At 36.9% G+C, this 15,054-nt stretch overlaps 1 protein-coding gene across 7 annotated transcripts in view; it reads right to left on the reverse strand.

Annotated features, from left to right (window-relative positions):
* The window catches only part of LRRC7 (leucine rich repeat containing 7), a 609,335-nt gene that overhangs the window by 380,470 nt on the left and 213,811 nt on the right, over positions 1 to 15,054 (reverse strand). For all 7 annotated transcript variants that reach the window (XM_025288475.3, XM_006077621.4, XM_045166132.1 and 4 more), the window contains exon 3: positions 8,637 to 8,839. In XM_025288475.3, coding sequence (XP_025144260.3) covers positions 8,637 to 8,839 — 203 coding nt within the window. The remainder of the gene's footprint in view (positions 1 to 8,636; positions 8,840 to 15,054) is intronic.

Consider the following 15,054-nt stretch of genomic DNA (forward strand, 5'->3'; position numbering starts at 1 on the left):
GGATGGCATCACCAACTTGATGGACATGGGTTTGGGTGGACTCTGGGAGTTGGCGATGGACAGGGAGGCCTGGCGTGTTGCGGTTCATGGAATCGCAAAGAGTTGGACACGACTGAGCGACTGAACTGAAGACTATACACTGTTGAAACAATAAAACATTTTAAACAAAAATAGAAATCTGAGTAACAAAAAATTATCTAAAAATTTCCACATGTACACAGGGCTTTGTTTTGTTTTGTTTTTTTACAAATTTATCCTTTGTCTTGCTTTCCTTTGGGCCCCGTAAGAGTCCATCTATGGTGTTTATTTATTGAAAGAAAAAGGCAATGCATTTGAATGCTAAAGTAATTGTAGGTGAAAGAACAGATTTGGATAAAGATGCTTCAGGCAAGAGATTAAACAGATTCAAACTTTGATTATTTATGTACCACTCATGTGACAGTTTTATTTTGGATTCGGCTTTATCGTATTTAGATAAATTCTATACCTTTGGTACTGGCAGACAGAATAACATGCACTATGCACACTGAATATCTTTAAGGGAATGAGAGAGTTGAAAAAAGTAATTTTTTTTTACTTTTATTGAGTTTTCAGAGAGCCGTCCATAAATACAGGTGGTGCTACTTATATAACATGCCACAGTTATAGACTGTATTTCTATTGCTCTTAGCTCAAGAGTTAAATATCACTTTGCTGTTCTTATAGTGCTTTCATGTACTTTATAGTATTTGGTGCTTACTGCAATCCCAGGAGATGGGCAGAAACAAATTTATTAGAATCTAATGCAGATGAGGAAGCTAATATTCAAAGGGGTTAAGTAAGATGCTCAAAGTCACCTGATGAATTTTTGTCAGAACTTGTGTTAAAACTAGGTCTTCTCCATTCAGAACTCTACATTTACTGTATTACTTCTGAGATAACAATCAGTAACTACAGTCACTACTCTATTTCTCAGAATACTTCCTTCCATTGTTTAGCATTTAAATCTATTTCAAAGGAATCTCAAATGAGTGAATCACAGGTTAAGTTTGAAAGGGATTTTAGAGAAACTATTCCACCCTCTACTGCCATAGATGTTAAAGTATATTCCTTGACATTGCTCCTATAACACTTCTAGAGTCAGAGAGCAGTTTTATTAACTTGAGAAAATATTATGTGAAAGTTCTATTTTACATGGATGAAGTACTTAGAGTTTGAGAGTGAAAATAAATGCAGAGTGTACTGTATTAGGTAGTGGATTATGGAGGAACATCGAAAATTATCCTACCTCACTTCAACCTCCTGAGTCAGCATTAAAAAAAAAAAACAACAAACAACAACCAACAAATTCAATGAGAGAGTTTTATTTTTTATGTTCTATGCAGATATGTGCCAACATTTCCCGTCCTCAACTCTGGCTGCTGTCAAAGGTCTTACTCTTTGCAAGATAATATACATTGTTTCAGAGGAAGCTATGGGGACTTTTTACAACAATGATACAGTATTTCAGCGGTGTTTTACTACTGGTTAACAGGATTGAACTGTACTAGAGATCTTCTAGAGATACAATTAAGCCTAAGGTTTTGTTGAGGGAAGTAAGCGGTGGTGGCGGGCATTGTTTATTTTGTCTAAGAATAAGATGGGTAAAGATTCTCTGGTGAGGTAATGTTTGAGCACAAACCTGAAGGAAATGAAGCAGAAGGCCATGAAGAAGAGCAGCACTGGCAGAGGAAAGAGAAGGGGCCGTCTCTGACCAGAGAGCTTGCCTGACTTTTATGTGTAGGCTCAGCCGAAACAGTTCCAGCACTGTTGTCAAAACCCATTCTTTGGTCATTCACTTGGAGCTCTATTTTACCTGCTGCCATGATTCAGGTGTGTTTTTGTTGCTCATTTATTTTTTTTTTAAAGAGTCAGTGAAGATTTCTTCCATGTCACCGCCAGTAACTGGATCAAGCTATGCCAAAATTTTCACCTGTCTAAAACATCCCTGTTTGATAAGCTCTTGTCTGCTTTATACTGGATAATCAATTTCTCAGCCTTATAGCCTTGCATGAGTGACCAAGATAGAGTAATGAGCACCATCCATCTGTTTATTGGTAGCCCTTGCCTGACACCTGGCTTCCCAATGTCTGTTTCCTTCCCAGAAGAAGCAACTGTTGATATGGAAGTGCTTTTCCCCCCTAGCATCTCTCAGCTTAAGAACAATATTCTGAATACAATGGATGTAATATCATTAAGATGATTAAGCATCTGGGAAGCATGTCCTTGAAAAGTGGTTTGAGAAACTTGGAAACTTGTCTTGGAAAACAGAACTCTAAGCCAATGTATACAAAAATCCTTTAAAATGTTTTGAAGATCAAGGCAGTAATTCCAGAAGCATAGTTCTTTATCTAGAGAAGGCATTCCTTCATAATGTTAGCAGCACTCTGAGTGTCTAGCCAAGTTTTAGATGGATAGACAGGTGAATGGATCTACATCATTAACATATTGCAGAACTTGCAAATAACCAGACCTTTCTGATAATATAATGGTCTGCTTCTTAAGTGAGTGGCTTCTTCTACCATAGAAAGGTTCATGAAGACGTTGGATGACTGTTCTAAAAAAGAAATAATAGACATTTCTGCACTGTGTGGAAAATTGGACTAGTTATTAGCTATAGGTTCTTAGAGATCAGTGGTCCCTGCCCACACAACATGGGGCACAAAGAAAAACTTCAGGTATACATTTTTGACTTGTTACTATAACATAATCTATTCTATCTTAACTATAACATAGCCTTTGATTTTAATTTTGGATAGAAATTTAACATCCCTTGTGGCCTAAGAGAAGTTAATTACCTTTTCTGACCTTGATTTGCTTATTATAATAATTAAGGGTTTAAATAAAATAATTTCCAAAGTTGCATTTACTGCAAAATGCCATAACATGATTCTATGAGTCAAGGAAGTTCTCTGGGGAACTGGTGGTATTGTCTATTACATATGCACTTGGTGTAGCTGTTTGGATAAATAACCTATCACTCACTATGGACAGAGGATGCAATGGTCAGATGGCATCACTAACTGAATGGACATGAGTTTGAACAAATTCCGGGAGATAGTAAAGGACAGGGAAGCCTGGTATGCTGCAAGTCATGGAGTCACAAAGAATTGGGCACGACTTAGCAACTGAACACCACTATGGACAGAGGATTGTTTTTCTAGAAGCTGTCTTTGGAGATTTCAGTTAGAAATGAAGACATGTCACACATTTTTTGATGGAGAGTTTAATACGCAGAACTATTTTGAAATCTTACAAAATCTTACTATTCTACCCAGGGTTATTAATATTGAAAATTTCCTTTCTCTGTGGTATAAGAATGATAAATGCCAATTATTGATTTTTTAAATTCCAAGTGCTCCATAAACATTATCACACCAAGCACCCTACCTACTTATGTATCTACCTATGTATGTATGTGTGTGTGTATATATATATCTTTCTGTCTAACCTAGGAATTGATGCTATAATTTTCCCAGTTTTACTAATGAAGAAAATGAGGTTTTCAGAAAATGAAATACCTTCTCAACCAATTAGCAGTGCTAGGTTCTGATACCAGGTTTGTCTGAGTCCAAAGCCAAGGTTCTTAACCTCTAAAATATTTCTGGATAGTTTAAATGGATAAAATTTAGTAAGTACAGTATTTCAAATTTAGTCCCATCCTCTTGCATATAAGGGCTTCCCTAGTAGCTCAGCTGATAAAGAATCCACCTGCAATGCAGGAGACCCTGGTTCAATTCCTGGGTTTGGAAGATCCCCTACAGAAGGGATAGGCTACCCACTCTAGTACTCTTAGGCTTCATTGGTGGTTCAACTGGTAAAGGATCTGCCTACATGCAGGAGACCTGGGTTCAATCTCTGGGTTGGGAAGATGCCCTGCATAAGGGAAAGGCTTCCCACTCCAGTATTCTGGCCTGGAGAATTCCATGGTCTATAAAGTCCATGGGGTCACAAAGAGTCAGACATGACTGAGCACCTTTCACTTTCACCTTTCTTTCATATATAGATAAATTGACCTCTTCTACCAAATTCACTCAGTGTCTTTCAATTTTGGTTCATATTGACTTTACAAAAATTATTTCTATTATCTTTTTTAAAGTTTCTCTTCAATTTCAAGAAATTTCTTTGTAGTTTTTTTCTTTATTGCACTTTTTTCACATTTGCCTTTCCACACCACTTCATTTATAATATACATCTGTGATGTTCTTTTACTTTGTATAGTTTTAAGTTTCCAATTCCAAATAACAAGTAAAGCAGCACTAAATTATAAGCTGTGTGGGTTTCTATCACTGTGTGAAAGGTATGTCATTTTTATATTTTTACCTTTCAAGCAACACGGATTGAACTATTCCTCATCAAAAGACTTCCTGTTCTTTCATATCTATTTTTGCATCTTTTCTGACACACTCTTGACATTCTTTTCCTAATGCCATTAACCTTGACTCTGTTCTCTACCTGTTGCATAAGAACTTAGATATTCATGGCCAGCTAGAACATTCTCAGTATAAAATATCAGAATGAAGATAATAAAAAAAAAATTATAAAAGGTAATTTTTGCCATAATGTAATATCGAGAATACAAATGGTTATCTCATTACTCAACAAATCTGAAATCATAAAGGTAACAATGTCAAATAGTACCAGAAAAACAGTAAAAATAAGAGAGCAAGCAAAAAATACTATATTTAATCTAACTTTGAAAGCTTTAAATCTCCTAAGGACTCAGTATTTTGCCTACAAGTCCTTACAAACTTTGATGAAGATGAACTATTCTTCATAAAACAGTGATGTTATAGCATTTTGTTTGTAGTGTACCTTATGGTAATCTCCCCTCCAGTCCTCGTATCTCGTTCCCTTGTATTGCTACCAGTAGCCGCAACTCCACAGAGGTGGCCCATCATGGTTGAACCCAATCAGAGTAATCCTATTTTTCTTGCATAGTGGATCCCATGGCAAAAGGACTGGATCAACAATGAACATGTGACACAAGTCCAGTGAGATCTAAGGACAAGGTAACCGAGGAATTCTGAAGGAGCCACTTCTTGTCCTTCTTAGAAAAAGAGAAAGTTTTCAGAAGCCAAATATTTCTATTTTTGGAGGATGTGGAAGTGAACACTAGAATTGCTATAGCCATCCTGCCCCCTGAGAGAAAGCCAGCCTCAGGAAAAGTTATTCCCAGATAAAGCAAATAGAAATATACCAAGTCTGGAGCGTGTCCTGAAATGCATTTCCACTTATGTGAGCCAATCAAGCCTGTTTCTTGTTAAGTCAGTTTGGATTGTGGTTTCTATTAAGCACACACATAAGGTGGCTCAGACAGTAAACAACCTGCCTGCAATGTGGGAGACCTGGGTTTGATCCCTGGGTCAGGAAGATCCCCTGGGGAAGGAAATGGCAACCCACTCAGTATTCTTGCTTGGAGAATTCCATGGACAGAGGAGCTTGGTGGACTATGGTCCATGGGGTCGCAAAGATTCTGATACAACGGAGTGACTAACACTTTCACTTTTTCAGTGGGCCCTAATTGATATGTCAGCCCTTTTGTTTCTTAATTTACCTATTTTTTTCAATAATATAGAAATATATACAGGTATTATTATGATCAAATTGTGAAATCAGATAATTTAAATCATATCTCAATATTAGATGCTTTAGAAGAAACTAATCTACAGGGTTGTTTTAGGAAAGTAATAATATTGAACTTTGAGAGCCAAAGAAACTCTGAAAGATTATGTGTAAAATCTTTGAAATGTATAAAGCATACTAATAACAAAAGATAACCATGTCTCCTAAATTCTAATACAGCAGAAAAGTGTTATTAAAGTCCTTGACTCATTTGTATTATTTTTCTTTATTGTTAATCCAAGCTCTCCTCATTAAGCTCCTAGTGACTTGATATGTTGGAGAAGACAATGGCACCCCACTCCATGGGGTCACTAAGAGTCGGACACGACTGAGTGACTTCACTTTCACTTTTTACTTTCATGCATTGCAGAAGGAAATGGCAATCCACTCCAATGTTCTTGCCTGGAGAATTCTAGGGACGGGGAAGCCTGGTGGGCTGCTGTCTATGGGATTGCACAGAGTCGGACATGACTGAAGCGACTTAGCAGCAGCAGACTTGATATGTAAAACTCTCCAACAGCATTATCTGTCTGATGTATGAAGTCAAACCCTGCTGTGTGGCTCTCAAGACATTTCATAATCTGAGTTCTTTCTGTTCTCCTCCTCTACCTACATATGTCAGCACTCTCCCACCTGCACCTACAGCTCCAGATCCTTCACAGTTTTGCTGCTCCTCTCCTCCCCTTCTCCATATATTCCATCTTAGCTTTTGCTTCTGTGCTTTTTGGTCAAGCCCTCGTCTCCCCCCTCCAACAGCAGTACTCTTCTTTGTACATAAGCTCTACCGCAGGACTTGGTTCTTTGGCTCTGATTATCTGTCATTGTGCATTCACCTCTAAAGCTTCAGTTTTCTCTGCGATTAGGTTGTCAGATCCTTGAGAGCAAGGAATGAGACTGATTTCTCTTGTAATTCACTAAAGCTTCAACTACTGTGTAGTTGAGTAGATATTAAATGAGTATGTATTTGATCAATTGACCTTGCACTGGCTATTTGTCTTACAGACCGTTGCATGGATCTAGAAAAAGATTTTAAATATCTGGATTGCCTTAGAACTGCCAGATATAGCAAATAAATATACAGGATGGCAAGTTAAATTTTACTTTCAAATAAATAGCAAACTATTTAGTTTTAGCATAAGTATATCCAATGCAATATTTGGGGTATAATTATACTTAAAAATGGCTTGTTTAGTAGTTTAAAATTTAAATTTTACTGGATGTCCTTTATTTCATCTGGAAATTCTAAATGGACCTGACCTAAACAAACAAACAAACAAAAAAAACAAAACTTTTTTCTAATTTCTTAAATTAGAGCTAAATACCACATTTATGAATTGTTTAACTTTATATAGTTTTGCCAATCAAGTCCTATAGCACATGAAGTTCTCTGCATCATTTCATCTAGCAGTGGCAACACATAAATTGAGTATTCATTATGTAAAAGTCACCATGCATCCTCCTGTACAGGGAAGCAAAAATGAATAAGATGCTTCCTCTGCCCTCAAGTAGTTTATAGCTTGGTAGAAGAAACAGCTCATTTTAGTCCTGTCTCTACTTATGTGCAATGCGGATGTTAATCCATATGGCCAAATTTTCTTTAGGCCTGACCCAGCCCTTCTGGGCAAAGATTCAAGATGACACTATACATTTAGTTTATCAAAAATGAAGAATATTTGCTTTGAAGTATACATTAAATAGCTCCTGTCTCTGAAGTATTATATAAACACCATAATCCATCATCCTAAATGAAGATAATTTTCAAAAATTCTTTTGATCAGAACACTTTATTCTGCTTTTGATAATTAAGTTAGCTTTTATGATGCAGGGCTTCTCTGATAGCTCAGTTGGTAAAGAATCTGCCTGCAATGCAGGAGACCCTGGTTTGATTCCTGGGTCAGGAAGATCTGCTGGAGAAGGGATAGGCTACCCACTCCAGTATTCCTGGGCTTTCCTTGTGGCTCAGCTGGTAAAGAATCTGCCTGCAGTGTGGGAGACCTGGGTTTGATCCCTGGGTTGGGAAGATCCCTGGGTTGGGAAGATCCCCTGGAGAATGGAAAGGCTACCCATTCCAGTATTCTGGCCTGGAGAATTCCATGGACTGTATAGTCCATGGGGTTGCAAAGAGTCACTGAGCAACTTTCACTTTGTGATGGAGGATTTTTTTTTTCTGGTTCTTGGATATTTAATATGCATTTTTTAGCATAAGCAATAGAAATGTATTGCATGACATCTTTTCTTTCTGAGCTATCACGTAAGTTCTTCACAGGTAGATGCCATGCCAACTACTTAATCCGAGTCACTTATTTAGGTGAACAATAGGATCCAAGGATTTAGATTTTATCTTTCTGCTGTGTGGCCTTGTCTGCTTTAGCTAATGTCTCCAATCTTTCCTGGTTATAGGCAGTGTATATTTATGTGTGTGCAAAATTTGATACTAGTTAAATTTTTTTAGCTACATGATATTTATAAGCTATATGCCATATAAACTCAGTGATATTTATTATAATCAAAGATTTCAAATTCCAGAAACAACAGCATGTTTTCCATAACAGTATCCTTGATTTTGTGTGTGTATGTGTATGTATAAAAGCATTTCTTAGACTTAACATATAATTCAAGGCTGTAAAACAATGTTACCTTAACATACAATATACAAATTTTCAGTTCTGGAATAGAGAGTACCATGTTTTCTCTTTCTTTTCTAAATATAAGCTATTAATCTCAACTCACCACCCTGTATTTTCTTGAAGAGTATCTTAAAATAAAAATGCATATCCTATAAAGTAATGATTTCCATGGTTATTAACATATCACAAGAAGTTACAAATGGAGTGGCATTAAAAGGTGATGAAACTATTGGGAAAAGTTATGCTAACTTGAATGATTTGTCAATTACCTAGATAGTAGGCTATAGTTAGCATTATCATTATGCCCAGTCTTTGGAGCTATGAAATACTCATTTAAAGCATGTGTTTTAGGTTGTCAAAAATTACCTTTGGTAGCTCTTCAATTTGATTGGCATCTAGATAAAGCTCCTCTAATGTCCGTTCAAAGTTAAAAACCTCCTTTGGCACCTGCTGAAGGCTGCAGTGGGAATAGTCTAAAACTGAGATGATTTCTTCTTCACCTCGGAAACACCGGCATGGCACCAGACGGCCAATGATCTTCCGCTTGGTGGTCATCTCCAGGCACTGCACTAGAGAAAAACAGAAAAAAACAACAACTGCTTAACCACCAGCCTTGGAAGGCATTCTTAAAATATTTAAAGCTTAGAAATTTAATTATGGTTATATTTTATAATTATATAATGCTTTAAAAAGTTTACATAAGACATGCATATGCACTATATCATTTAATCCGTAAACAGCTCTCAAAGGTATATAAGACAGATTTTTATTAGCATTTAACAAATAAAGAAATGGATTCAGAAAGGGGCAGATAGTTCCCATTGTCACACAGGTTTGGAATGGTAGAACTGGACCAGAACACAATCCTTAGTGCAAGGCTTACACTCACATTTGAAACATGGATCTATAATATAGATTTTTAAAATTTTATACTAATTGCAGTACAGGATAGAAACCTCCAGATTTGTTGGAAAAAATATATTTCCCTCATTTCTCCAAAATATTAATAGTCAAGTTTTACCCATAAGGTTTATGATTTCCTCTTTTTGACTCAAATTTATTCCATTAATCAATAATTATCTATTGAATAGTTAATGTGCTCTAGACATTCAACTATGTACTGGGGAGAGAGACATAAATTGAACAAACTCCCTGTTGGAGACAGCTGTATTGGTTATTCACTTCAGAATAAGAATCCATACTTATGAATCCTTTTATTTTAATGGGAGAAAACAATCATGGCAGAAATTTATGTGATGTCCTGACATGTCTTTCGCTAGATTAGCACCAACTAAATGCTATAAAAACTTGCATGACTCGGTATCATGGCATCTACCACACTTCATTAAAGTTACTGTTTTTCAAGTCATTTTTTTCTAGACTCTAAGCCTCTTGAGGGTAAAAACTATTTTGTTCATTTTTACATTTATCTTGATTCTTGACATACAGTAGACAAGCAATAACCAATGTAAACTAAACAAATCAATTCATGAATGAACAGATGGATACATTTGAGAGTCTGTCCCCAACCACCATCAGATACTGGTAATTAGCTTGAAAATCTTCTCATTCTAATTAAAAGGTCACTACCTCTGGAATGTCTCAGGATAAACGAATAGCATCTTCCTCAGAGCTACCAGGCACTAATCTCATTGCTTCCTAATTATGTGTACTATTTCCCCATGTACTAGGTGGGTTCTTGAAGGAGAGGATCTTGTCTTTTTCATCTTTGAATTCACAGTAACAGTACAGTTTGCCATCTGCAGAAACAGTATTGAATGAGCATCAACTTGAAACTTGCATTTTATTCACTGATTTTACTTATCAACATAAACCTGTTGCAGAAAAAGAAAGTAGCAATAGTTGACAAAAACAATGCAGTATTTTGTTTTGAAATGGCTTCGATTAAATCAAATTTGGAGGCAAATGAATACAATGTGCTTAAGAGATGGTGAAAGTTCAGCCCAAAGCCACCTTTATTCTTGCTTTAACTTATGAAATTTATAAAATTATATTTTGGGGCAGGTTCATGAGTCAGCTCTTACATATGGTTATTTGTACATGGTAATTTGTAGAAGGTTTATCTAAAAACATGAAAAAGTTGACCTTTATTCTCCATTAGTTTCTATCTCTCCAAATCCTACATTTCTCATTTCTGGGAGCTTGAATCACAAGGTCTTGGAATTGTTATTTTTACCTGACCTTACTTGAAAGCCCTGATTACAGGCTGATCTCTACATAGGATCTAGCACATATTAACACCCAGTAAATGCATCTAATATCTGACACATACTAAACATTTGCTAGGTGCCTAGTATATGTCAGATACTCACATATATATACTGTCATATATATATATATGTCAGTATATTTGACATATACTAGGCTCCTAGCAAATGTTTATTGAGGTTATTGTAGTTGTAAAAGGTAAGTGATGATGGCTCAGACTATGAGAGTAGCAGTAAGAATGGGAAGAAGTGATGGACGGCCAAGGTATTTAAGAAGCAGAATCCCTAGCATGGGTGATGGATTAAATGAGAGGTGGAAAGGGTACTGTAGGAAGAGTTCTTGAAAAATTCCAAAGTTTTTAATTTAAGTCTCTAGTAGCCACATGACTACTCAGCTGTGATGCCATAAAGCTGACTCAAGGCATTTATCCTGTCTATCTCTGTGATTCACAGCTGATGAATCAATTGTTCATACATTGTTTTTACTCAGTAACTTACACTCACCCTTTTGTGCCAAACCATGTTTGGCACAAACCATTTCTTGATACCCATCTGTTGTTTCAACTGCAATTTTTTTTTTTATTATTATGAAGAGAAAAAAGAGAATATCCAAGCCTGTACCTGACCATTTGGTCAGAGTGTCTACAGTCCAGGAAGGCTTTTGCAATTTAATGCACTTTTAGTACTGCTTTTTCTTTCATTGAAAGCATTGTTCCTCTGATAATCTCATTGCCTGCCAGTAACCTCTTTCTTTAGTTCAGTTCAGTTCAGTCACTCAGTCATGTTTGACTCTGTGACCCCACAGACTGCAGCACACCAGGCTTCCCTATGCTATGCTAAGTCACTTCAGTCATGTCCGACTCTGTGAGACCCCATAGACAGCAGCCCACCAGGCTCCCCCGTCCATGGGATTCTCCAGGCAAGAACACTGGAGTGGGTTGCCATTTCCTTCTCCAATGCATGAAAGTGAAAAGTGAAAGTGAAGTCGCTCAGTCCTGTCCGATTCTTAGCGACCCCATGGACTGCAGCCTACCAGGCTCCTCCGTCCATGGGATTTTCCAAGCAAGAGTACTGGAGTGGGGTGCCATTGCCTGTCCATCACCAACTCCTGGAACATGCTCAAACTCATGTCCATCAAGTCGATGATGCATCCAACCATCTCATCCTCTGTCGTCCCCTTTTCCTCTTGCCTTCAATCTTGCCCAGCATCAGAGTCTTTTCTAATGAGTTCCTTCTTCACAACAGGTGGCCAAAGTATTGGAGTTTCAGCTTCAGCATCAGTCATACCAATGAATATTCAGTACTGATATTTTTAACAATTGACTAGTTTGATTTCTTTGCTGTCAAAGGGACTTGAAGCGTCTTCTCCAACACCATAGTTCAAAAGCATCAATTCTTCAGCACTCAGCGTTCGTTATGGTCCAACTCTCACACCCATACATGACTACTGGAAAAACCATAGCTTTGACTTGATGGACATTTGTCAGAAAAGTAATGTCTCTGCTTTTTAATATGCTGTCTAGGTTTGTCATAGCTTTTCTTCCAAGGAACAAGTGTCTTTTAATTTTGTGGCTTCAGTCACCATCTGCATTGATTTTGGAGCCCAAGAAAATAAAGTCTGTCACTCTTTCCACTGTTTCCCCCATCTATTTGCCATGAAGTGAGGGGACTAGATGCCATGATCTTCATTTTTTGAATGTTGAGTTTGAAGCCAAACTCTTCACTCTTCTCTTTAACTTTCATCAGGAGGCTCTTTAGTTCTCCTTCACTTTCTGCCATAAGGTTAGTGTCATCTACATATCTGAGGTTATTGATATTTCTCCCAGCAATCTTGATTACACCTTGTGCTTCATCCAGCCCAGCATTTCTCATGATGTACTCCGCATAGAAGTTAAATAAGCAGGGTGACAGTAAACAGCCTGACATACTCCTTTCCCAATTTGGAACCACTCCATTGTTCCACGTCCAGTTCTAACTATAGCTTCTTGACTTGTATACGGGTTTCACAGGAGGCAGGTAAGGTGGTCTGGTATTCCCATTTCTTGAAGATTTTTCCACAGTTTGTTGTGATCCACACATTCAAAGGCTTTAGCATAGTCAGTGAAGCAGAAGTAGACTGTTTATCTGGAATTCTCTTGCTTTTTCTATGATCCAATGGATGTTGGCAATTTGATTTCTGGATCCTCTGCCTTTTCTAAATCCAGCTTGAGCATCTAGAAGTTCTCGTGCTGTTGAAGCCTAGCTTGGAGAATTTTGAGCAGTACTTTGCTAGCATGTGAGATGAGTGCAATTGTGCAGTAGTTTGAACATTCTTTGGCACTCCTTTTCTTTGGCAAGGAAAACTGACCTTTTCCAGTCTGTGGCCACTGCTGAGTCTTCCAAATTTACTGGCATATTGAGTACAGCACTTTAACAGCATCATCTTTTAGGATTTGAAATAGCTCAGCTAGAACTTTATCACCTCCACTAGCTTTGTTTGTAGTGATGCTTCCTAAGACCCACTTGACTTGCACTCCAGGATGTCTGGCCCTAGGTGAGTGATCACACTATCGTGGTTATCTGGGTCTTAATATCTTCTTTGTATAGTTTTTCTGTGTATTCTTGCTACCTCTTCAAAATATCTTCTGCCTCTGTTAGGTCCATACCATTTCTGTCCTTTATTGTACCCATCTTTGCCTGAAATGTTCCCTTGGTATCTCTAATTTTCTTGAAGAGATCTCTAGTCTTTCCCATCCTATCATTTTCCTCTACTTCCTTTGCATTGATCACTTAGGAAGACTTTCTTATCTCTCCTTGCATTTCTTTGGAAATCTGCATTCAGATGGATTTATCTTTCCTTTTCTCCTTTGCTTTTGCTTCTCTTCCTTTCTCAGCTATTTGAAAGGCCTCCTCAGACAACCACATGCCTTTCTTTTTCTTGGGGATGGTTCTACTTTCTCATCTCAGTTTACTACCTTTAGAACCCATTGATGACTTTGGTATCTAATTTATGGATTATCTATCCATTGTAACTCCTTCCATTCCTGATTTGTACTCCTAAGACATAATAGCTTTCAACTTTTCCACCCTAAATTTCTAAGAAACTTAATTGTAATGCTACTCCATGATTTTTCCCTTATAGATTTTTGCTATATAACATGGTGGTTTACCTTTCTTCTAACAAATTCTCACACACTTATAACCAACCAAAATATACATAGCAATTTTGTTTTAAATTAATAATACTTATTTTACTATAGCTATAAATATCACTATAATTCAATTACATTTTATTTCTTCTGCATCTTTTTATTTCTTCAAAAATTGCTTTATGTTTTTCTTTCTTTCTTTTTTTTTAAATGTATTTTTCACTCATTCAAGTTGCTGACTGTCTCCTCCTCTCTTGGTATAGTGAAAAATGTGTCATTTACCCCCAAGGATAATCCTTCAGGAGCACTCTACCTTCCTATTTCTGTCTGGAGTGTTTCCTTTTCTAGATCTTATAGACACAAGTGTGTGTCTGTGTATGTGTGTGCATGTGCGTGTGTGTCTGTGTATGTGTGTGTGTGCGTTTGATCCTGGAATATCTCTTCATTGTCATTCTGTAAATTTTACATTTCCTTCTTCTGTTTTATTCTTATTTCCTGAACCTCTTGTCTTTTTCTTTCTAGACTTACTGGACTATAACATCCAATGGTGAAATATAACATCCAGTTACTCACTGAGAGAAAATATACAGCAGGAACATGCTTTAGACCTCTGCATATATGATCATGGTTTCATTTCACCTACAAATAAATTTAAAGCTTGGTCGGATATATACTTCTAGGTCAGAAGTAATTTTCTTTACAAATTTGAAGTCATCTTTAATATATTATTTTCTAGCTTTTAAAGTTGTTGTCAGGAAATCTAACTCCATTACTATTCAAATTCCTGTTTTATGCCCACTTTCCCCTCTGCCAGAACATTTTAGAACTTTTATCTTATTCTTAGTCTTTTGAAATTTCATGATGATGTGCTTTGGTGTGTTTTTATTCATTTGCTGGGTACTCAATAGGCCCTTTCACTTTGAAAGCATTTATCCTTCCCTTGTTAAGTTTTCTAATATTTTTTTAATTGAGAATTTCTTCTTCTTCATTGTTTTTATTTTCTTTTTATGCCATCCTGATTAATTGGACCTACTTCTTAGAATTACCCGGTAACTCAATTATTTTTTCTTTTGTAATTTTCGTGCCTTTGTCTTTTTATTTTATTTTCTGAGAGATTGTCTCAACTTCATCTTCTAAATCCATCTCCTGTATTATCTTTTATCAGGTAACATATTCATACTGTCCAAAAATTATTTATTCCTTCTTAAATCATGCTCCTTTTTCACACTGAAAGTTAAAGTAAAGTCGTTCAATCGTGTCTGACTCTGTGATCCCATGGACTGTAGCCTACCAGGTCTGACTCTGTGACCCTGTGGACTGTAGCCTATCAGGCTCCTCCCTCCATGGGATTCTCCAGGCAAGAATACTGGAGTGGGTTGCCATTTCCTTCTCCAGGGGATCTTCCCGACCCGGGATCTTCCTTCTCCA

Source organism: Bubalus bubalis, chromosome 6 (genome assembly GCF_019923935.1).
Source record: "Bubalus bubalis isolate 160015118507 breed Murrah chromosome 6, NDDB_SH_1, whole genome shotgun sequence".
Classification (NCBI taxonomy): Eukaryota; Metazoa; Chordata; class Mammalia; order Artiodactyla; family Bovidae; genus Bubalus; species Bubalus bubalis.